Source organism: Mus pahari, chromosome 7 (genome assembly GCF_900095145.1).
Source record: "Mus pahari chromosome 7, PAHARI_EIJ_v1.1, whole genome shotgun sequence".
Lineage (NCBI taxonomy): Eukaryota > Metazoa > Chordata > Mammalia > Rodentia > Muridae > Mus > Mus pahari.
The window spans coordinates 74,321,123-74,345,587 of NC_034596.1; the positions used below are offsets into that span (position 1 = coordinate 74,321,123).

The 24,465-nt window shown below is 41.7% G+C and overlaps 2 protein-coding genes across 2 annotated transcripts in view; one reads left to right on the top strand and one right to left on the bottom strand.

Annotated features, from left to right (window-relative positions):
• Nucleotides 1-20,296, top strand: part of Arg2 (arginase 2) — a 26,029-nt gene extending 5,733 nt beyond the window's left edge. The window contains exons 3-8 of the mRNA XM_021201693.1: nucleotides 11,472-11,649; nucleotides 13,663-13,822; nucleotides 14,538-14,632; nucleotides 14,759-14,863; nucleotides 15,728-15,864; nucleotides 19,816-20,296. Coding sequence (XP_021057352.1) covers nucleotides 11,472-11,649; nucleotides 13,663-13,822; nucleotides 14,538-14,632; nucleotides 14,759-14,863; nucleotides 15,728-15,864; nucleotides 19,816-20,021 — 881 coding nt within the window. The 3' untranslated portion in view covers nucleotides 20,022-20,296. The remainder of the gene's footprint in view (nucleotides 1-11,471; nucleotides 11,650-13,662; nucleotides 13,823-14,537; nucleotides 14,633-14,758; nucleotides 14,864-15,727; nucleotides 15,865-19,815) is intronic.
• The window catches only part of Vti1b (vesicle transport through interaction with t-SNAREs 1B), a 16,148-nt gene continuing 11,689 nt past the window's right edge, over nucleotides 20,007-24,465 (bottom strand). Inside the window, exons 4-6 of the mRNA XM_021201698.2 lie at nucleotides 24,273-24,446; nucleotides 21,796-21,857; nucleotides 20,007-20,566 (exon numbers count right to left, since the gene is read on the bottom strand). Of these exons, the coding sequence (XP_021057357.1) occupies nucleotides 20,470-20,566; nucleotides 21,796-21,857; nucleotides 24,273-24,446 (333 nt within the window). The 3' untranslated portion in view covers nucleotides 20,007-20,469. The remainder of the gene's footprint in view (nucleotides 20,567-21,795; nucleotides 21,858-24,272; nucleotides 24,447-24,465) is intronic.

Consider the following 24,465-nt stretch of genomic DNA (forward strand, 5'->3'; position numbering starts at 1 on the left):
CCCCTCCCCAAGCCAGGGCTTCTCTGTGTAGCCCTGGCTATCCTGGAACTCATAGAGATCTGCCTGCCTCTGCCTCCCAAATGCTGGAATTAAAGCATGTGCTACCACCAGGCACTAAAACTATGCTGAGCTGGGCAAGGCATGCACATCTTTAACTTGGAGGTGGGGGCAAATAGATCTTTGTGAGTTTGAGACCATTCTGGTCTATGTACTAAATTACAGAGGTAGCTGGCGAGATCCTGTCTCAAAACAAAAATATGAGTATATCCACTTACTGATTGATAATTTATGTACAGAGTTGTATAATTTGCATATTTGTGTTAGAGTGTTGATAAATTCTAGATGCTAGATTTAGTGGACAAAATTAATTCCTGTTAATAATGCCCTAATGAGGTGTAATGGGAGATGCAAAACACGGAAATATGTCAGGTGACCATGTACAGAGTAAACGGAAGCTAGGGATGGGGACAGCAAAGGTTGGAGATGGGTAAGCATTGAACCTTAGATAGATGTTCCTGAAAAGCAGCTGAGTCCGCAAACCCTGGGAAGGAAGAAAAGACATCTGAGCAAATTTCAGGCAGAGAAAACAGCACGTTCAAAGACCCCGAGTCAGGTCTACGTTATGAACAGAACCCATTCCCGAGCCCTAGCCAAGACTGCTCTGTTCAAAGGGGTGAGCCTTCTACTCCAGGTTTTTTAGCATCTTCAAAAGACAGTTCACAGGAAATTGTAGTTATTTTAAAACTCCAGTAGTTTCTTAGAATGCTCTGTTTACACGGCTGGTCTTCATCTGACTAACACAAGTCAGTAGGGAAAAGAATCTTTTATAAATGGTTTCAGGACAATTGGATACCCTTGTACAAAAATAAATAAAATATATAAAAGGATTCTCCCTCATAGCATTTATCAAAATTCCTAATTCAGGATGGAGATATGGCTCACTGGTTAAAAATGCTGGCTGTTTCTTCCGAGGACTGGGGCTCGGTTCCTAGCACCCATGTGCATCTCCACATTGTATTTCCAGTTCCAGGAGATCAACACATCTTCTGACATCCAAGGGTACCAGGCATGCACATAGGGCACATACATGCACATACACAGGCACTCACACATGTACATACAATAAAAATAAGACATTTTTTAACCAACTGGGCATTTACCAACATTCTAAATTTAAAGTTATAAAACTGTAGAGCAACCATGTGAACTTTTGTGAATTTGGGTTAGACCAGACTGTAGTTTCTTAGTTATCTTACCTGGTAAGAGTAAACGGAAAAATTTGTTACCAAAATCACAAATGACAGAAATGAAAATAGATCACATGGAGTTCATCAAAATTGAAACTATGAGCCTTGAAGACATCATGCTATGAAGGAAGGCAGATATAAAAGGCCACTGACTGGCTCCATATGTGTGAACTGACTAGAGTGGGGTGGATCTGCGGAGAAAGGAACTTAGATGTTCCTTAAGGCTGAGGAATTGGACAGGACTGAAAATGGCTGGCTTTAGGCTTTGAAGGGAAGGTAACTAAAGATGCTCTAGAATTAGAGAGTACTGACATTTTTACAACTTGGTGAATAATATGTTAAAAAATTACTGAATTGTAAATTCTAGGAATGAATTTTGTGGCATATAAATTGAATGTCTAACAAAGTATGTAGATGGTTGTAACTGGGAAGGAAGTATGGAACTTGTGATGTGCTTGTTTTATGATATGATGTTTGCTTTACAAACACCATAAACTATTGTGCTTTTGTATAGACTTTATAAATCATGTCTGTTGACATCAAGATCTTAGGCTTCCCAATTTACAATCTCTGGTTTTTTGGGGAAAAGACACAATTCTACCTTGAATAAAAAGATGAAATTAATGTCTTTGGGGTGCTGTTTGAATAACACTTGAATGTCTTTGGGACAAAAATTGGTTGCTAGGTTGTATCAGTAGCAAATAGCAAATATCAGAATTTGCTATCAGTGAAGGAGTAGAGCCAGTGTGTAGTCAGCTTTTAATATAAAAAAGACACTCTGCCTTTGCAGTCAGGAAACAAGAGCAACTGCCAAAGGGCAATAAGCATAATTTAGTGTAGGTCTAGATGTGAGGTAAGTGGGTGACATGAGCTGCTTTAAAATTCAAGTTTTGGAATCTGCTTCGTCAGTAACATCATTTGGACACATCTTTGGAAAACCAAATGTCAGAAAATTGGCATTGCACTTCCTTTGATGATTGTGTTAGTCCATTTTGTATGGCTTTAATAGAATACCTGAGGCTGAATGATGTATAATAAACAGAAATGTATTGGCAATAAGTGTAGAAGCCGAGGAGTCCATGATTAAGTGACTACATTTAGTGATGGCAAAAAGCATCACATGGCAAAAGAGAACAAGAATCACTTTATAGCCTCATGCTCTCTTGTAGTTAGCAGTAATCTGTGTGTGAGGAAGCCCACGTGACCCATCTGCATGCACACGTCTCACTAAGCCCATCTCCCAGCACTGGCACATTAATTAAATTTCAACACATGATTTTTGAGGGGGTACATTCAAAACCATAGCAAGACTCTAGCATAAACCAAAATACTGTATTGCTTTGGTCCTATCTGAGCTACACTGCCTGTGGGATGAGCCATCTGTCCAGGGGAAGTAGGAGCTGAGGCCTGAGAAATAGCTTTTTAGGCTTCCCTACTCTGTTATACCTTGGATGTCACTATTGGTAATCTATTTCATTTTTTTCACTTTTTGTTATTTATTTATTTAGACTCCAGATTTTATCCCCCCCCCCCCATCCACCCTCAGACTGTTCAACATCCCATACTGCCTCTCCACCCCACAGCCAACTAGACCTCTAAACTCCCTGGGGTCTCCTGTCTCTGAAGGGGTAGGTACATCTTCAACTCTTTGAGTCCTGAAAGTCTCTCACCTCCCAGGGTTCTGGTATATTCTAGAGGGTCCCTCCAACCTCCTACCTCCCAAGGTTGCCAGTTTCCATTCTTTCTGCTGGCCCTCAGGGCTTCAGTCCTTTTCCCTCACCCAGTATCAGACTAGGTTCCCTTCTCCCCCCCCCCCCCCCCCCCCATCCACTTTCCCTCCCAGGTTCCTTCCTCTCTCCTGACTTGTGGTTGCTTTCTTCTCCCTCCCAAGTGAGACTGAGGAGTCCTCACTTGGGCCTTTCAGCTTGTTGATCTTTTCGAGTTCTGTGGACTATATTTTGGGTATTCTGTTAAAAACCAACTTTTGCTCATTTATTTATGTGAGACATACACACACACACACACACACACACACACACATACATACACATACATTGCAACACCTGGGTGCCTGGTGCCCTCAGAGGTTAGAAGAGGGCATTGGATCCCCTGGGGCTGCACTTAACAGATGGTGCTGGAAATCTAGGTAGGTCCTCTGAAAGAGTATCAAGTGCCCTTAACTACTGAGCCATTTTCCAACCCCTTTAAAGACACATTTTGGATTATGTGTTTGTGCACAGTGTGTATATACAAGTCAGGACAATGTGTACAGTCCAGCAGGCATACCCATAAACCCAGTCTATACTTAGGAGGTTGGCACAGAATCTAGTTTGGCCTATATAGTGAGATCTTTTCTCAGAAAACAAATACACATGGTCTTCACCAACTTCCTCTGAACTCTTGCTCCTACTTCCTGTGATGGCGCCTTGTCTATAATCTCAAGCCCTTGCTTTACCAACTCAGATACAAACTCTCTCAAGTTCTCCCTGTCATCTCCCAAATTAGTTGTATTAACAAGAACCAGTCTTTACTGTCATCAGAGTCTGCATCCCTGTATCAGGTAGCTAGCATTACACCTAAGAGGCTGAGATGTCAGCAGTTGGGAAAAAATTAATTTCACTTTCAAGCAAACAATCCGGAGCTCCAGAACTGGTTTGGTGGCTCTGTGCCGCAGATCCAGATTCTTAACTTGTGCCATTGGCAAGACTCCGACTTAACTGTTGTGTACTCATTTCTAGAAGCAGAAGCAGGATAGGTGGATGGGCAAAGGCACAAAGGGAGAACTTTTCCCTTTCTAAGAAGCTATGGCAGGACATTGTTGGCTGGTGCTGGTTATGTGGGCATGTCCCGTTTCTAGGAAAGCTGATTAGTTTATTCTAACAGGTTTACTCCAGAGGAAAAAATCTGTGGATGGAAGGTCAGCCTCCACCCTGTTAACTCCTGATCTATAGTAGGACTTAACATTTTACCATTTCTGACTCTTTCTAACCTGAGAATTTTTTCCCTGCTTGGAGACAGGGTTTCTTTGTGTAATGCTGGCTGTTCTGGCACTTTGTAGACCAGGCCGGCCTGGAATCTGGAGGTCTACCTGCCTCTGTCTCCTGAGTGCTAAGATCACTACCCAGCTCACCTGAGAAATTTTTATCCAATTTTATATGTATAGGTATACAAATCAAACATTTGCTGATCATCATAAATTAGTATTCCTATTTTAACATTTATTAAAGACAATAGCAAATCCATATACTTGTGAGGTGGATGTGTTTAGTTTTACATACAGAATTAAATCCTGAACTAAGTATGCTAGCTTACACCTACAAATAGAGTTTAAGTGGTTAAAACAGAGAATCATTACAAGTTTGAGGCCATCAAAGGACATAGAGAGTTCCAGGCAGATCTGGGTACAAATATAAAACTGTATTAAAAAATACATAAACAGATCTTGGCTGAATATTTGATTTTGCCGGACATAGTTATTGTCAATGTTTTTCAGAGTTGATTGATATTTATTGATTTTAGTCTATAGTCAACTTTTATAGTCAACTTTGAGAATGCTGCTTCACATAAATATGTAATACAAAGTGGAAGAATTATGTAGGGGGCTATTTCAGAGCCCTAGATTCAAGCCAAAATTCATGTAATAGATTAGAAAAAAATTTAAATTTACTTTTATCTATGGCTGTTTTGCTTGCATACATGGATGTGTACTGTGTATGTGCTTAATGCCTGAGGGAGGTCACAGGCATTGGATCCCCTGGAATTGAAGTTACAGACTGTTTTGAGATGCCATTGGGTGCTGGAAATTATAGCTAGGTCTTTTGCAAAAGCAATAAGTGCTTTTAACCCCTTACTCATCTCTCCAGTCCCCATGTGATTTTTTTAAAAACATAAATCTCAAGTCAGCAACTCAAACAGCAAGTGTATTTATTTATTTTTACCTTTTAGTGATTTCATTTATTTACTGTGTATCTCTGTCTGTTTGGGTCTTCTTATCCAAAATCATTTCATGAAACAATGATGTAGACATATGGTAAACAAGTTTTGGGAAGTTTTAGGTTACAACATCAGTTTCAAAGAAAGTATAAGAGGAAGGGCAGAGAGAAGAACCAGCAAGCTGTTTCATGTGACCTGCAATCCCCTTGGCCTGCCCCCTTCCTTGTTACTAAGTCAATCCTTGTTACCATTTAACCACAATTTGCAGGAAGGGCTTAGAAACTCGCTGTCCTTTGATAGTACTCCTCTATGATCTCTGGTGACAGGGCTGGGGCTCTTGCCCCAGTGTATTTGCTTATAGTTTCAGACCATGAATTTTAAGTCATTATTAGTCCCAAACATTTCTTTTTAAATGTAGAGTTTGCTTATGTAGCCCTGGCTGTCCTGGAATTGTTACATAGACCATGCCGGCTTCAAACTAGAACTGGTACTCAAGAGTTACACCATCATGCCTGGCTCAAATATATGTTTACTAATTAAAATAGGAGCCATTACAATCAGCACATTTTTGACACAGTTAGTTCTGCAGTATAAAGAACTCCTGCTCTGGGATTTGACAAAGTCCTGGGAGGCACCGTTTGTATTCTGCTGGTTATGTTAAAGGCTGTCAGAATGATTGAAGAGATCTGATGGCAAGAGGTCAAATGAGCATGGTGGATGAGGCAGGACTATATTGCCCAATTGGTTCAACCTTTGAAGCACTACTGCCTTTGTGATGTGTAGGGATGTGTTGTTGTGGAGAACTGGGCCCTTTCTGCTGAGCAATGTCTGCTGTAGGCATTGCAATTTGTGGTGTGTTGCACAGGTTCGAAAAGGGCTTTCTCCATGCCTTTTCCTGTTCCTGCTGTTTTGAACCTGGGGACACCTATCCTTAGACACACAAGCGCAAAACCCTAGGTATGACAAAGCCAAGAGCTAAGTCTCGGAATCACTGCACAGAAAAAAAGTCTGTTGTCTACCTGGATGGTAAACAAACATGGCTGTATTTGAACTATGTTTTGAGTAGTTAGCTGCAGCAACTTAGCCAATTCCTCCTCATAATCTTGTATTATACTTAAAGGTCTTCAAGGATACATTGTCAGGTTTGGGGAGTAACATGGGAGCCTATATGTTAGATACTTTCTTATTCATTTTTTCAAAGAATTTCTATTGTTTATAAGGGAGGAGGGGAAATGCACAGCAACACAGTGTTGGTGCAAATTGTACTTACAGAGGGCCATTCCTTGACTCCTGCAGTCATTGTCCCTACCCTTTACCTGCTACTTACATGGTGAAAATTCAAGAGTTGGAGTTAGGGAGGCAGTCATACCTTTTCAGAGCGAATCCCATTCAGGGTCTGCCTCTTAGTGCTGTGGAAACACAAGGCAGAGCTTATCAGGTTTTAGTAGCCAGACTCATGTTGATATGTAAATTACCAAAATTGCATGCAGTCGGCATAATTAGATTGAGAAATAGCTCTTTCAACATGCAGGGTCAGGAAGCCCTTGTAGGTATGTGAGGCACCTGGGAGGCAAATGGGAAAACAAAAAAGCTGTTTGGTGAGAAGTAGTGGGTACTCTCTAAGAACAAAACAAAATGACTTATTTTATGTGTATCGGTGTTTTGCCTGTATGTCTGGTGCCCAGCAAAGGCTAAGAGAGGCCTTAGATCCTCTAGAACTGGAGTTACAGACAGTTGTGAGCTACCATGTGGGTGCTGGGAATTGAACCCAGGACTGGGAGGCAGCCATTGCTATTCATCTCTGGGACATCTATCCAGTCCTCCACAGATGGTAATCTTAAGAGTCCACATTCATACATAAGTGGATCTGTTGAACTACCTCCAGCAGCTGATTGGTGTCAGGATCAAATTCAGGATCTGGTGCATGCTAAGCAATTGTTCTACCCCAGGATCGGGTGCATGCTTAGCCCCTGAGCTGCACATTTCATGACCAAAATCCTCCCATGAAGTGCAGTCTCTCTTCCTCAGAGTACTTGCTGCAGCTCCTTTCTGGTAAGTGCATTTAAATGAGTAGGATACTGTTTTCTGTTAGGCTTATCTCAGTTTATGCCCTGGCATCCTTGATTGGGCTTAGGTGTTCCCTAAGTTCTATTACTTAATCTTATCCACTGAATCATTAATGTCCTTGTTTTCTTATTGGCCATATGGAGATTTCTATGAGTTAAAGATTTGGCAAGTAGTTCTGAAAGTTAATATTAACATTATTATAACCTTTTGATTAGTCAGGGTTCTCTAGAGAAATAGTATTTATAATATATATATATATATATATANACACANANANANACACACACACANATATATATATATATATATATATTCATTATATAATATATATAAAGGAGATTTATTAGATTGGTTTACAGGTTATGGCCTAGTTACTCCAACAATGGCGGTCTACCAATAGAAGGTTCAAGAATTCAGTAGTTGTTCAGTCCACAAAGCTGGATGTCTCAGCTGATATCTTCAGTATACACTGGAATCCTAAAGAACTAGGTCCCAATACCAGCAAAGGAATGGATGTGCTGGCAAAGTGAAGGCAAGCAGGGGAAGAATGGACAAACTCTTCTTTTTCCCATGTCCTTATATAGGCTTCCAGCAGAAGGTATGGCCTAGATTAAAGGTGGATCCTCCCATCTCAGAGATCTGGGTTAAAGATCTATCTTCCCACCTCGAAGATCTGAATTAGAATTGGATCTTCTCACATTAAATGATTTAATTAAGAAAAATTCATTCACAGGTTTATGGAGCCATTAGGTTTTGTTAATTCCAGATGTAGACAAGTTGATAACCAAGAATAGCCATCATGCCTTTAATAGTAGATATTATAGTCTTCAAAATACCAGATTTGCTCCATTTTCCTATACCACATTAAGAACCTCATGCTTGATGACATTTAAGGAAGTTGCTGTGGTTAACAAGGAGGCAGGAACATTCTAGAATAGTAATCATTCAAGATCTGTCCAGCTGATCTGCAGAGATGGCTCAGCTGTTAAGAGCACTATACTATTCCAGAGGACTGGAGTTCAGTATCTGCATTGGCTCCACAACTTCTTGTAACTCCAGCTCTGGGGAATTTTACACCCTCCTCTAGTGTACCACGTGTGTGCAGGTGACTAGGCAGCTGGAAGAGAATTCAGATCCCCCAGAGCTAGAGTTAGAAGAGACTGTACGTGGTCCAATGTGGGTACTGGGATGGAAACTCCCTTGGAAGACCAGCAATTGCTCTCAGCCTCCTCTCCAGCCACACGGGCTTGGAAAAAAATACATTATTTTTGGTCTGTGAATCTTCAGACTTAATTTTTTTACATTATTGTATGTGTGAGCACACATGTGGCATGGTACGTGTAGAAGTCAGCAAACAACGTTCAAGAGTTTGTTCTTTCCACTTGCCATGCATATTACAGAGCCAGGGATCAGACTTAGGTTGTCTGGCTGGGGACAAGAGCCTTTACTTTATTAGCCACCTTGCCCAGCCCTTCCCTTCTCCGGACGTATGTGTATCCACACTGTGTATGTGCCAGAGCTGGAAGGTGTCAGAGCATCTTGAACTGAGTTCTAAGAGGTTTTGAGTCACCCATGTGGGTGCTAGGTCCTCTCTATGAGCAGTTAAGTGCTCTTAACTGCTGAGCTATCTCATCAGGAGTACCCTACACACAAACCTTTTAAGACAGCTGTATTATTTGGTAATTTTTCTGTTGGCTCTTGAGCTGGTTTGTTATTCTGTCAGTGTGACACAAGCTAGAGTCCTCTAGGAAGAGGGAATACCAATTAAAATTTGTTTCCATTAGACTGGCTTGTACCCAAGTCTGTGGAGGCTTTTGTTTTGTCTTGTTTTGAGACAGCCTCTCTCTGTCTAGTAGCCCTGGCTGGCCCAGAATTCCCTATGAAGACCAGGGTGGCTTGGAATTCACCAGCCTCTACTTCTTGAGTACTAGGAATAAAGGCATGCACCCAGTTGTGGGGTATTTTCTTGAATGAAGATTGAGGCAGAAGGGCCCCCCAGTATACTGTGGGCATTGCTACCTCTGGAAAGAAGTGGTCCTGGGTTAGACACGAGTAAGCCAGGGAAAGCCATGGAAAGCAAGCTAGCAAGTAGCATTCCACCCATGGTCTCTGCTTTAGTTCCTGTCTCCAGGTTCCAGAATTGAGTTCCAGCTCTGATTTCCCTCAGTGATAGACTGTGGCCTGTGATGTGTATGCTAAATACTTTTTTCTCCAAGTTGATTTTAGTCACGATGTTTACCACAGAAGACAAACAGACTAGACCAGTTCTCAGTGTCTTCAGCATGTTGTCATAGTTGTCTCCTTCTTGGCTGTAGTTTCTTTTTTCTCTAGTTGACTAGATCTCCTGTGCATCATTTTATAATTATTTCTTAACAGTCCACTGATCAAAAGATTCATAATTTTTTTTTAGCTGAGGTATATCTTTTGAGAAAGGATAGTTTTGCTTCCAATACCCATTTTTGTTGATGATTAAGGTTGGCCAGTTGGCCTTATGCTTTTATGTTTCAAGTTAAGACTTCTCATCTTTATATTCTTTCCAAGTTCTGCTTTAGAATGAGTTGGGCTCAAGAGGAAAGATCCTAACTGTACAGTTTAAATTCATGATGAAACCACATTGGTCATAACCCAAATCTTCAACCAACTTCTGTAAATGTTAAAATAAAATGTATGGTTTCCCAGTACTCCAGAAGTAGAAGTGGATCTCTGTGAGTTTGAGGCCAACCTGGCTTATATAATGAGTTCCAGGATAGCCATGGCTACACAGTGAGATCCTGTCTCAACAAACCAACCAAAACAAAAACAGTAACAAAAATCAAAGGCCTTCCAAATGTCTTAGCTGTAGGTTTTGACTTTGGTACTCAGCAGGCTCCTTCTCTGCTGTTTCTTCATCTATACAGTAAACATTATTTCAGTTGCCTCATTGAGTCTGAAATAAAAATTTATGATAAGCAGTTAGATCAGTGCCTGAACCCCTGTAACAAATAAATGTTCAATAACTTCTCTATTTATGTCCTCTGATTGATTTGTTATTATTTTGGGACAAGTCTGGCCTTGAGCTTGTTTATGTAACCAAGGTGACAGACAACTTCTGATCCTCCTGCAATTACATCTCAAGTGCCAGGACTAGAGCTCTGTATAAATGTGACATTCCCAGCTCCTGACTTTTTTTTTTAACTAGGTGTTTTCTTTATTTACATTTCAAATGTTGTCCCTTTTCCTGGTTTCCCCTGCAAAAACTCCCTATCTCTTCTTCCCTCCCCCTGCTCACTAACCCACCCTCTCCTGCTTCCTGGCCCTGGCATTCCCCTATACTGGGGCACAGAGCCTTCACAGGACCAAGGCCCTCTCCTCCCATTGATGACTGACCGGGCCATCCTCTGTTACATATGCAGCTGAGCTCCTGACAATTTAAAAGAGACATACTATATGTATGTATGTATGTGTATGTATGTATGTGCTCTATGTGCTGTGGTGCCTGAAGAAAATGGAAGAGGGCCCTGGGTCTCCTAGAGCTATAGTTATATAGTTATAGACAGCTGATGTGAGTGCTGGGTGCATGACTCAGGGCTTTTGGAAAAGCAGGAAGTGCTCTCAACTTCTGAGCCATCTCTCCAGCCTTAGCTCCTGACTTTTTTTTTTTTTTGGTTTTTCGAGACAAGGTTTCTCTGTATAGCCCTGACTGTCCTGGAACTCACTTTGTAGACCAGGCTGGCCTCGAACTCAGAAATCCACCTGCCTCTGCTTCCTGAGTGCTGGGATTAAAGGCATGCGCCACCACACCTGGCTAGCTCCTGACCTTTTATTCTAGAAAAAAATTATATTTGAGAATTTGTTCTGTTGCATTGCTGAGGTTCAAATCAGGGCCATGAGAATTTCTACACATGTATTTTTGTCCTGAAAATAAACAATTAGTCCTGAAAAACCACTTAATTATTTTATATCCTAATGAGTTTTTTATTTTAATTCCACTTTATAATTTTGAGATGTGAGGTCTGTTTGCTTGCTACCTATTTGGATAATATCTCTGGATTTCATGTCCCACGTGAAGCTTCTGGAAAATGGTGCTCATGAAAGGACTTACCTTGCTAGCAGGTGGCATGTGGAACCATTGTTGGACAAAATATGACATGTCACCACTTTGTCCCAGGTAATTACTTGTAGCTCAGGCCAGTAAACGTTGGAATGACACAAATGGTTCATTCTGTTGTTCTTCATCTGTTGCAGGATGCCACCTAAAAGACTTTGGAGACTTGAGTTTTACTAATGTCCCCAAAGATGATCCCTACAATAATCTGGTTGTGTATCCTCGTTCAGTGGGCCTTGCCAACCAGGAACTGGCTGAAGTGGTTAATAGAGCTGTGTCAGGTGGCTACAGCTGTGTCACCATGGGAGGAGACCACAGGTAAGTTTTGGGCTTAGTAATTAGCTTCTTTATTTCAGTGTCCTTACTTGGAGAAAAACACAGCACAGAAGAGACTATGTACACACAATCCAGCAAGCACAGGGGTAGACTAAGCAAGGTTCTCAAGATGTTCATCTGGCTGTGTTGAAGAACTGGTAGGATCCATCCATCCATAGACTGAATTTGTATGCTTTCACTACCATTTCCGCTAATTCATTTGTTGGCAATCCTTCCTTGGCTTGTGAACACATTTTCTCTCTAATATGGACATGGACAGTCCTTTAAGTTTTTCTTAGTGAATTATTTTTTCAAAGTATGAGAGAATGCTCAACTGAGATCTACTAGATCTACTGTAAAATAAATATATGTAAAATTAAAGACTGAAAAATACTGAATACTATAGAATTTCCGAGGGAGAGGTCTGGGCTAGTGTAGCCAGATTCCACCAGGGAGTTTGGTGTGAGCTAAGCAGTGAAGGAGAATGAGGTATTGCAGCAGTAGTGAACACTTATTGATACTTTCAGTTAATTAATCCTAATGATGTCCTGAGGGAGATACAGTTTTATCTCATTTATTGCTAGAAGCTGAGGGACAGAGGTTAAATGGTTTGTTCAAGGCCTAACCCCAGGAAGGAGGAGAGCTGGCATTCAAATCCACTTTTTCTTTTTGATTCAGTCTAGCAATTTCCCCTGAGGTGCTCAGAGAACTTTCTAGATAACTATGAGACGTTAAACCTTTTGTCAGAAGCAAGTAGATTCCTCATTAGAAAGAGAAATTCAGGAAGGAAAAGGACTCAGGTTCTCTAGAGATGACTGGACACTCAATGGAAGCAACCAGAGGAGAGGGGAGCAGGTTTCTTGCTTCCCATCTCTGCCTCTCTGAATGCTTATTCTTGGTTTTGTTGTTGTTTTGGTTTTTGTTTTTCCTCCTGGTCGCATCTCACTGGTGACCTCATGAGTGTGACAGCCACAGCCTTTAGTTTTTCTTTTTGTCTATAACTATACATACTGCAACCAGGTTACTTAACTATTTCCAGCTCAAAACTAAGACTGGGGCTGTCATAGCAAGGAGGAAAGAAATACCTGCCTAACTGGAATGACTTTATTCACTGGTGTACTTGAGCTCAGTAGGGGTTGCCTTGTAACTTTAATTCCTAACAGCCCCCCCCTTTTGGGTTTTCAGCAGTATTACAAGCTTTTACAGCTTTCTGATTGTGTGTGTTGTGTTGGGAATTAAACTCAGGGCCTCACACATACTAAGGCAAATGGAGGGTCATGTAGCTACATCTGCAAGTCTGCTTCCTAATTTATCTCTAGAAAGTTAATGTAAGTTGGATGTAGTGGTGCACACCTGTAGCTGCAGCTGCCTGCGAAGGTGAACTGGGAGGACTGCCCAAGCTTTGTTGACACCAGGCTAGGCAATATGCAAGACTCCACTGCCACCAAACAGCAATACCCCTCTAATGTACCAGATTCCTAGGAAGTTAGAATTAAAAAGATTAGGCAGCATTTCTGCAAGTTGTTACAGACAAGATCCCATTGCTCAACTAAGTTTCATTCACTGGACAAATGTTAATGTTTGAGCTCCTTTTCTGGGCTAGTGCTAATAGACAAATTAACATGAAACAGCTGCGACACATGTCACACGGCAGGGACAGCCAGTCAGTGGCACTGCTTTTCCCCCCAACTTTGAATTTTATTTTATGTGTATGTGGTTCTGCCTGCATGTATGTCTGTACGCCATGAAAACAGTGTTCTCAGAGGCCAGGTGTTGGGTCCTCTGGCACTGGAGCACTGACTCTTTAAAGCTTTTCCTTTCTCCTGTCTAATTCACTTAAAAGTTAATCTTTGGGAAGTACAACTAAGGGACTTTTATCTCACTGTAACCCAGCCTCAGGCTAGACCCTGACTTTGCCCTGGGGACAGAGTGTAAGCAGTGTTGACTAAGATTATCTGTTACTGGACAAGTTTGTAGAGGGCCTTGAAGATTATTTATTACATTTGTTCTTTGCAGCCTGGCCATAGGTACCATTATCGGCCACGCCCGGCACCGCCCAGATCTCTGTGTCATCTGGGTTGATGCTCATGCTGACATTAATACACCCCTCACCACTGTATCTGGAAATATACATGGACAGCCACTGTCCTTTCTCATCAAAGAACTACAAGACAAGGTAAGCGGGTCTAAGTGAAAAGGTGAATGAATGGCTTGCTTGGTTATCCTGGCTGGGGCTTTGAAATTTGAACAAAGGATGGGCTGAATGTGACTTACCTAACTCACTTTTATTTGCATTACCAAGGACTGGGCAGTCAACTAGATGCTAGGTCTCCCTGTGGGGTGCATAATTGTTTAGGAAATTAAGTTTATAGTAGTAGGTGAGAAGTGTAGTAGTGGGTATTTCCATAGCCCAAGGACTTGGGTGGAGGCCACACTCTAAGCACACTGATTTAGAGTCTAAGTGCCGTTGTGCTTACCTTCGGCACTTAGAAAATTTCTTCTGACCTCTTCAAAAGCCAAGGAAGTCTTTGTTAGACAAGACTCTCTGCCAGCAAGAAGCCAAAGCTAAACCAGAACAGATTAAAGACTCAACCTGTAAGGAGCAAAGGGGTGGGAAAGGCTACCTACCCAGCATATTCCTGCTACTTAGGAAGTTAATGAGAAACCGGGACCACCTTAGAAGAGATGCTTTTACATTCTCAGGAGATCTGCATTGTTTTGCAGCTGCCCTTCTGAATCATCTCACTGGACAGTTTCCCTCCTAGCTCAGGTATTTTGTGTCACCTCGAACATGGTGGACACAAACGTGACAGTATACTCTCGGGAGCACATACGATTATCTTAGTGAGAATTAGGATTTCTGACTGATCTACTCATCCCTCTCTTCACAGGTACCACAACTGCCAGGATTTTCCTGGATCAAACCTTGCCTCTCTCCCCCAAATATCGTATACATTGGCCTGAGAGATGTGGAGCCTCCTGAACAGTAAGTTGATGCAGAAGGGGTAAGCTTTGGGCCTGTCCTGACTGTTTTAGGTCAATCTAAAGGCAAGATTCCCTAAATAAACATTAATAGCTTTTAAAACTTGAGTCTTCCCTTTTATCTTGCCAGTTTTATTTTAAAGAATTATGACATCCAGTATTTTTCCATGAGAGAGATTGATCGACTTGGCATCCAGAAGGTGATGGAACAGACATTTGATCGGCTGATTGGCAAGTAAGAAATGACATAAACGTCTATTATGTCTATTTCTAGGTCTCAGGAGGAGGCAGGGCCAACTCTGGGAGAGCAGCAGCACACTTAAGCCCGTCCCTTGGGCATTGTCATTTCTCTTTTCAAGTAAAAGTAAAACATGCCTATGTATTTTCAAATAGTTTAGAAAGGCATAGTATCAATCATAAATCATATTCTTCTAGATTTGGGAGGGGTTAAGTCAGAGACCCATCCTGCTTCTCATAAATTTAATTTGTTTTCGATTTTGTGACTTTTGACGAGCCGCCTTCATCACTGTTCCAGTGGTCCTGTTCTTCCTAACTTCATTACTGCTTCATCTGAGTTCTGTATTAAGCATAAAATCACATGCTAGTTAGGCTCGTTTTCCCAACAATGGGCTTCTCTTTTGGTGGTCAATATCAGAACTGCTGTCTCGTCATTCTCTCAGCTGCCAAGACATTTGTTATTTGCTAATTGATGTTGGTTGTAGTCATGGGATACCTGCACTCAAGTTAGAATTGGAAGATAATTTTGCAGACTTTAAACTGGATTATGTTCATTCAACAACTATAACCTAATGAAGCTAACTTAATTAGTGTATGATGGAAGTGAAGCATTCCCGAGAGGCATTAACACCCCACGAAACCCAGAAAAATGCACTGGAGGTTTTCTGAAGCAGGCAGAACAAATGGCAATATCTTAAAAGTACTATGTAAGAAGTTAATATGCCAATCTCCGTCACTTCTAGGGGTAGAAATCTAGAAATATACTGAATCAGCAGAGCAACAGGATGAGAACAAAACCAAGTTGTAGTCACAGAATGAAGACTGCAAGCATAACATAGTCTCTCATTCTTTTCCTTTTCAGAAGACAGAGGCCAATCCACCTGAGTTTTGATATTGATGCATTTGACCCTAAACTGGCTCCAGCCACAGGAACCCCTGTTGTAGGGGGATTAACGTACAGAGAAGGAGTGTATATTACTGAAGAAATACATAATACAGGTATGTAGCCAGGTCTTCAGCCAATTCACTATATAAACATGCTGAAATCTCTTTCTGCAGGGGACACTCTGTGTCACTCTGGTTTGGGTTAAACTTCTATAGCCCAGCATCATATGGCTAGTAGAGGACATAGACAGATATTTAGAGGCAACTTTGGATTGGGACTGTACCAAACTATGCTAATACCATGCAGGAAATTGTCACTCACACACTCAATAGATTTAGTATATGGAACAGAATGCCCAACACACATTTCCTGTGTCTACGCTGCCTAAAGGCAGAATAAGAAAACAAGCCAAGTAGCTCGCTTCCTCTAGTTGTAAGGGATTTGCTGGTTCACCGGCAGTTGGAAATTATTTGGAGTTAAGCTTGTCTCAAATCCTTTTTTTTTTTTTTTTGAGACAGGGTCTCATGTAGTTAAGATTGACTTGAAACTCATGTAGTTGAGGAGGGGATGACTTTGAACTCCGAATCCTGCTTTTCATCTTCCAGGTGCTGAGCGTACAGACATGCACCACCATGTCCAGGTTTTAAGAACATTTCTTGAAAAAAAATTTTTTTTAATACAGTCAACCTAAACTGTCATTTCTCAAGTGCCATTCATCCTGTTTCTTGGATCTCTTACTTGTATGGAACGCAATGACTAGGCAATTCCGCTAGACAATGAGTTCTAAGTTCAGCCTCCCTAACACTGGAATTGCATAAAGGTTCTGCGGTTTGAGCTCAGGTCCCCTCTCTTGGACAAGCAGTCTACTGTTGAGCTGTCTCCCCAGACTCCATCTTGAAGAAAGTATCTTTTTTTCTTTTTAGTCAGAGATAAAGCCTTCTACTGGAGCTTGTTGGTAACTTTAAAAGGATACTGTTAGAGAAAGGGCTGATGAAGGTCACTAAGGTCATGATTGAGGTGAATTCTAGATTATCAAGGGCAACTATCACATGATATAACCTCAACAATCATTTCATGAAACTAGGAGACAGAAGCAAAAACTCCAAGATCCAAGGCCAAGACCTACAAGGAATTCCTTTTTGTTTTTAGGCAAGGCCTCACTTAGATAGACCAGGCTAGCCTTTAACTCAGAGATCAGTCTATGCCTCCAAAGTGATGGGATTAAAGGTGCACACCTCACAACAGACAAGAAACCCCTTAGAAAGGATTTATTATGTGAGTATGTGTGTAGAAGACAACTTGTAGTAGTCACCTCTCTTCTACACATCGGTCCTGAAAGTAGAACTCGGGTTGTCAGATTAGTGGCAGAAGTGTTTACCCTCTGAGCCATCACCAGCCATGTAAGGAATCCTTACCTAGACAGAAAAGAAATGGGGATTTTGGGTCCTTAGAGTCTGCTAGAACCTTAGGGGAGACCAGCCTATTAAATCTGCCTGTAGGAAGACAGACTTATTCTTAGACCCACAAACATAAATATTGCAACGGTCTTTCAGTTAACAGCGAACTTAAAAGTAAAACATTTCTGTTGCTTCATTCAAGAGGGGTTAATAAACTTTGCAAGCAGTTGTGGCAGTGGTGTGTCTGTGTTTCCTTGTTTCGCTGACATGACACTGTCAACAGAGACAGCAATTTGCTTAAACTAACCTGTAGGATGGCCAGAGTCTGGAAACATAGTCAAGAGGTATTTTTGATGGTGCAAACCCTCTTGATTACTACTTAGGATATGCTAGAGATACTAGGTTGAACCATTGGGAATAAGACACAACTCACTAGGGACACGGGTTCCCGGGCAGGAAATGATGACAATGAAATGTTAACATTCTTAGTTACTGTAATTTTGTATAATATACTCAACTATGCATCACTAAGATTGTAAGAAACACTGGACAGTTTGTCATGTACCATAATGTAATATAAATGAAGCATTAGGTATTAGAATATACCTTATATGACTTTATGCCTAAATATTCTTAAATACTTGTGTTATTAAATTTTAGTTTATTCAGATCACTCTTTAAAAGGTAGATTAACACCAGGCATGGTGGTGCACGCCTTTAATCCCAGCACTTGGGAGGCAGAGGCAGGCGGATTTCTGAGTTCGAGGCCAGCCTGGTCTACTAAGTGAGTTCCAGGACAGCCAGGGCTATACAGAGAAACCCTGTCTCGAAAAACAAAAACAAAAACAAACAAAACGAATCTCAGGGGAAGTAGGCCAGATAAGGAGGGATAGAAGTGGAAGGCAGCTATAGATTAAGTTCTTTCCTTCAGCCCACTCCAAACAAAAGAACTGTGCTGAGGACTTGGGCACAAACTCAAACCCTCAGATTAAGCAATTGAAATCAAGATCGAAACAGTCAACATATGGCTGGGTCTTTTGCTGGGCCAGCCAGATAAAAGACAGATAATTTATCTGTGGAACCTGTTCTTAGAATTCAGTCATGGAAGTCTGGGCTAGCTGTGGGAGTAAATGCCATTCAGGAGGCTGAAGCAGGCAGACTGATGGTGTGAAGCTAGCCTGGGGTACATAGCAGGACCTTGTCTCAAAAAAAAAAAAAAAAAAAAAAAGTTTACACCAATAGCTATACTTCTGGGCATGTGGTGGTGCCTCAAGAGATTACTGATGCCGGGCATGGTGGTACACACCTTTAATCCCAGTACTCGGGAGGCAGAGGCAGGCGGATTTCTGAGTTTGAGGCCAGCCTGATCTACAGAGTGAGTTTCAGGACCGCCAGGGCTATACAGAGAAACCCTGTCTCAAAAACAAAAAACAAAACAACAAAACAAAACAAAAAAACCAAAGAGATACTGATGGTGAAGTTGGGAAGATGGCTAAGTGTTTAGTGAAACAATTGCTGCTCAGACATGAAGACATGAGTTTGAATCCGCAGAGAGCGCACACCAGTAGTGCTGTGGTAAGATGGAGACAGGAGAATCCCCAGAAACTTGAGGGTCAGCTATCCTGGCATGTTTGAGACCTGCCTCAAAGCAGAAATGAAGACCCAACATCCAAGGTTGCTTTCTGCCCTCCACATGCACATAGTGGCAGGTACACACACACCCCTTACACAAAAGGATTAAAAAAAGTACTGATGGGCTAGGATGCAGCTCAGTGGTAAAGTACATGTTTAGTATGCATAAAGACCCAGGTTCCAACCACAGTTCTGGGTGCGAGGTAAAAGGATAAAACCCCCAAACAGACAAGGGGCCTACAATCCTGTCAACAATGCTTACCTATTATAGGAACTGAACAGGGGTAGAATTTGATAATTGTTCTGTACTAGCAGTTATTTTAACTTAAACATGTAGTCAAGAGGATGAGACACAACAGGCTTTAAATGTTTGTATGGATGTGTACATGATTTTTTTTCTTACATATATGGACATGCACACATGGTTGGTGCCCATGGAAATCTGAGGTGGGTGTTGGATCTTTTGGGATTAAGAGCAATAGACACTCGTGAGCCACCCTGAGGGTGCCTGGGTCCTCAATCAGAGGAGCAAGTGTTCTTACTGCTGCGTCTTGTAAGCTCCTCACGTTTTCTTGTTTGTTTTTGATTGGTTGGTTTTGAGACACAATTTCTCTGTGTAGCCCTGGCTCTCCTGGAACTCACTTTGTAGACCAAACTGGCCTTGAACTCAGAGATCCGCCTGCCTCTGTCTCCTGGGTGCTAGGATTAAAAGCCTGTGCTACTACTGCCTGGGTGTTTCTGTTGTTAAAGTTCTTTTGTGTCCTGTTTGTCGAGTGGTGAGTACATATGGACATCAGTGGACAACTTGCTGGCCTGCCTCTCTTAATCTCACATGGGGCCCAAGGGTCAAACTCAGCTAATCAGGCTTGGCTGAGGCAACTTCGCCTACAGAGCCACCTTTCCAAACTGCAGAGGGCTTCCTGACTGTAGGTCATTTTATGTTGGAAAATGACTTGTTTTTATGAGGTGGAACAACCCTCACTGGAAGTGGCAGCCAGGGCATGTTCTAAAGTCTTCTACCTTTTATTGTTCCAGGGTTGCTGTCAGCTCTGGATCTTGTTGAAGTCAATCCTCATTTGGCCACTTCTGAGGAAGAGGCCAAGGCAACAGCCAGCCTAGCAGTGGACGTGATTGCTTCAAGTTTTGGTCAGACAAGAGAAGGAGGACACATTGTCTATGACCATCTTCCTACTCCTAGTTCACCACATGAATCAGAAAATGAAGAATGTGTGAGGATTTAGGAAATACTGTTCTCTGGCACCCTTCACAACAGCATTCCAGAGTTGCAAGGCAAGCGAAGGGACAGATATTAAACGGCTATTTGGATCAATATTGCCTTAATGAGAACATCTGTGTACTCTCACAACTGTAAAATTCCCTTCTCTATTTTGGTCACCAACACTATTACTGTAAATGTATTTGTTGTTTTTTTGTTTTTGAAGTTTACAAGTTATTAATGTTATACATGTAAGTTTGAAGGAGTCATAAACAGCATTTATTACCTTAGTATATCATACTGGTCTTGTTGCTGTTCCTTCACATTTTCATGGTTTTCCATTGTCCTCCCTCCCATAGTCTGACAAGACAATACATTCTTGAACTGTTAGCCCACAGCAGCAACACATATCCCTATATAACACCATTCATTCAGAGTAAGATGCTGGTCCACAATGCCTTCCCTATAGAAGTTCAATGGTGTCGAAAGAATTTGTAATACACCAGACCGACCAGGATGGCTAGCTCCAGCAAGATGATGACGGAGAGCAGCAACTTGTTGGTTATCACTCTACAAAGACAAGCAGAGTAAGTAGACATGAGTCTGGGTAATCTTATTTCTAGCTGTTTCTAATGCTAGATACAGTGAGGTAGATGGGAGTTTGAGTTTGGCTACACAGCCACATAGCAGAAAGCACTGTCCTTCGGACGGTGACAAATCATGGTGCTCTTGGCTTAAGTGAGGGACAACACTGACTACAATGTGGGAAACAGGAATATAACACTAAAACATAATGGCTTCTTGACTCTAAAAATCCCTCCACTTGTCCTGCTGCTTTAAATACGGTCCTAGCAGCCATACATACGCTTCGGGTGCACTCTTTAGTGTCAAAGTCGATCAAGCTCACAGCAAGGTCCTGCTTGTAGGATGAGTAACTAGTGGCCTTGAGATCTGCTTCTAAGTGTCTTGTAAACGTCTCCCTTCTTACTCTTCCCTAGTTCTCCCTCTGCTCTACTACCTCAACAGTCACTCTCCAAAAATTTACTTCAGGTTATTATCTGGTTTCTTTAAGGAATTTACTAGTGTTTGGGGAAATCTGCTCCCGCTGCTTGTTCTATGAATGGATTCCGAAGCTCAAGGACACACCATGCTAGGTACCCGGCTTAGCCCGAATGTTACCACCTCCCTTCAGCCTTTTTTTTTTTTTTTTTTTTACTACGGTTAGGAGTTAGTTACCTCAAGGTTGGTTTTTTTTGTTTAGTTTTTAAATTAGTGAACACAGGTATGTGCGTACTACACAGTTCACTGTGGCAGTCAGAGGACAGCTTTGGGGATGGCGATCTCCCATCGATTGTCAGGTTCATGCTACAACCACTTGTTTTTGGTTTTGTTCTTTTAAAATACTTCTTGCTAACAAGACAGGACTCCCAAAAAAGGCCTGCCATGAAAGGCAAGAACTAAGTACTCTCCATGCTCCCACACCAGGTGTTACAAACATGTTCCAGGGAGCAGAAAAGCTCTAAGAGATGGAAACTGGGATTGACATTGTTCAGCAGGCAGGTTTTCCACTATTTATGTTGGAACAATCTAGGAATTTAACAAAGGACCTTCTCCTGAGATATTTAACTAGACTAACTATACTGTCCTTTGGTTGTTGAGTGAGTTACTTCAGGCCAGGGAGCGGAGTGCTTGGGAAGCACTAAGGTGATTCACCAGGGCATTTGTTAACTTACTGGTTGAAGCTTTCTTGGTTGAAATACATTAAATGTCAAGAATTTGTGAGTTTTTTTGAAACTTACTTCCTGGACATTGAGCGAAGAATCTTCCGGCTTTTGCTCAAGTTTTCATTTGTGTTTACCAGCTGGAAGAGAAAATAATAAATCATTTCCTAATCCTTTAAAAAAAATCTATAGAATTTGAACATGGGTATTAAAAAGGTCTTTGTTAATATGCAAAGAAATCAAATGAATTTAACAGCTTATATCTAAGTACAGGAACATAGAAAAGTCAAGGTGTTTGGGTGCTCATTAAGGAGGGAAGCACTATATCTCATTGTTCCTGTAGGCGTGGGTGGCTGTGAGATCACTAATCCTTCCTCTTGGCTATTCAGATAGGAAGGTGACAGGCATGGTAGCATGGTGGTGCACACTTTTAATCCCAGAAGCAGGCTTGGCAAGTTGAAGCCAGCCAGGACTACATGAGACTCAGCCTCAGGAAAAGAAAAAAAGTGCAGGTGGTGGTGGTGGGGGGGGAGGAGAATAGTGCCATGGTTTTAAAACCAAACCTTTCTGACTGCCATAGGCTATAAGGCTTCACCTGTGCAGGGCTAGTGACTGTAGGGCAACTTAAGATTTGAATCTCATCACTTAAATACTCAGAGAGCCTCCTGAGTTGGTATTTACTTATGTTTTTTAAGGATTTACTTTTATGTGTATGAATATTTGCCTGAATGTGCACCACATGTATATGTGATATCCTCAGAAGTCAAAAGAGGGCATCGGATCCCTTGGAACTGGATACATGGTTGTGAGCTGTCATGAATAGGAAAACAGAGCCGAAGAGGAGACACAACACTTAAAAGCACTGCTGCTGTGCTGGGCAGTGGTGGTGCACGCCTTTAATCCCAGCACTTGGGAGGCGGGGGCAGGCAGATTTCTGAGTTCAAGGCCAGCCTGGTCTACAAAGTGAGTTCTAGGACAGCCAGGGCTACACAGAGAAACTGTCTTGAAAAAACAAAACAAAACAAACAAGCACTTGCTGCTTGTCCAGAGGACCTGGGTTTATTGCTGGGACAGACATGGCAGCTCACAACCATAACTCCAGTTCCAGGGAATCTGATGTCCTCTTCTGACTTCCTTAGGCACCAGGACCATGTGATACAGAGATATACATGCAGGCAAAACACCTACACACATAATTTTTTTTTGTTAAGAATAGAAAAATATGCTGTTAGACCTGAAATTAAAATCTCCTTTCAGTGACACTGAATCCTTACTGGTGTTTTCACATTCTCTTTTCATGACTAAAGCAAGATATGGAATGGTATAAATCATTATTGCTTTGTGGCCCAGCATGGTGGCATACAACCTTAATTCCAGTAGGCAGAGGCAGGAGGATCACGGAGCTCCAGGCCAGCAGTCAGGCCTAAATAGCAAGATTGAACTCAGCTCACAAATATTATAGACACATATACGTATCTATGTATTTTTGTGTGTTTATGTCTGTTGTATGTGCACATCTGTGTGGGTATGGAGGGTACCGTCCTTGACTGCTCTCCACATTATAGGCAATTTTGGCATTATGATCTCTTTTAAAAACACAGAAATAGGAGATGGAGAGATGGCTCGGTGGTTAAGAACACTGGCTGCTCTTCCAGAGGACCCAGGTTTAGTTGCCAGCACCCACATGGCAGCTCACAACCATCTATAACTCCAGTGCCAGAGGATCTGATGCCCTCACACAGACATATACATAGTCAAAACACCAATGCACATAAAATAAAAATAAATCTTAGGAAAAAAACCCCACGGAAAGATAAGAATATGTTTTTGTTTTAATCCCAGGTATGAGATATGGGGCTACTTCAGATTGTCCATAGCAGCTGACTTGTGCAGGGGTGTGATTTTTGCCAGCAGCATATAGTTTCTATGACTGTGTGGTGTTTGGAATTCTGGGGACTTTTCAGAGGGTATATAAATGCTAGAGTCCCAAGAAACAGGGTGGGTTGTTGGTCATGGTTTCTCAAGTAGTTATGCACAAACAGATGAAAAGAAGAAATTAGAAATCTTGATCAAACTTGATACAAGAAGCTCTACACTCCTAATCAGCAGGAAATTGCCTAACAATAACATCACCCCCTTTCCTTTCTTCTCCTATCTAGTGTTAGTGGGTTTAAAGGGTGGAGAAGGGTAGAACCCACAAAAGATTGGCTACACCACCTTATTAAGAAAGGCTCTCAATATACTGGCTGGCCAACAAGCTACAAAGATCCAACTTTTTCTAATCCTCACCCCCAAACTAACTCTGGAGTTACAAAAGCATGGGCATCTGTATTGACTTTTATTGATAAATCTGTCTCCTTTGGCTCTGTATTAATTCTAATGGGGAATCTTTTAGCCCAGCAATTTAAAAATTGTGAAAAGGGGAGGGGGCTGTTAGTCCCAGAGAGAGAAGAAAAGAGTTATTCCCAGAATTCAGAACTGCTGTAGTGTCTGGCTTTAGTACAGCATCTGGGTATGAAGGACCCTTCTATTTTTTTACACATTGCCAGACTTACTCTGCTCTTGGTACGTTCCAACTGGTCTCGTTGCTCCCCCAACTCTTCTATGATTTCTGAACCAATTTGGTCAGTTTCTGTGGCAATCCGATGAGAACGCTCAATGCTTTGGGTAGCCCGGTTCAGGCTTTCAGTGCCTTGTAGGAGTAATGCTCTTTGAGACTGTAGTCGATTCTGATAGGAATAAGGAAGA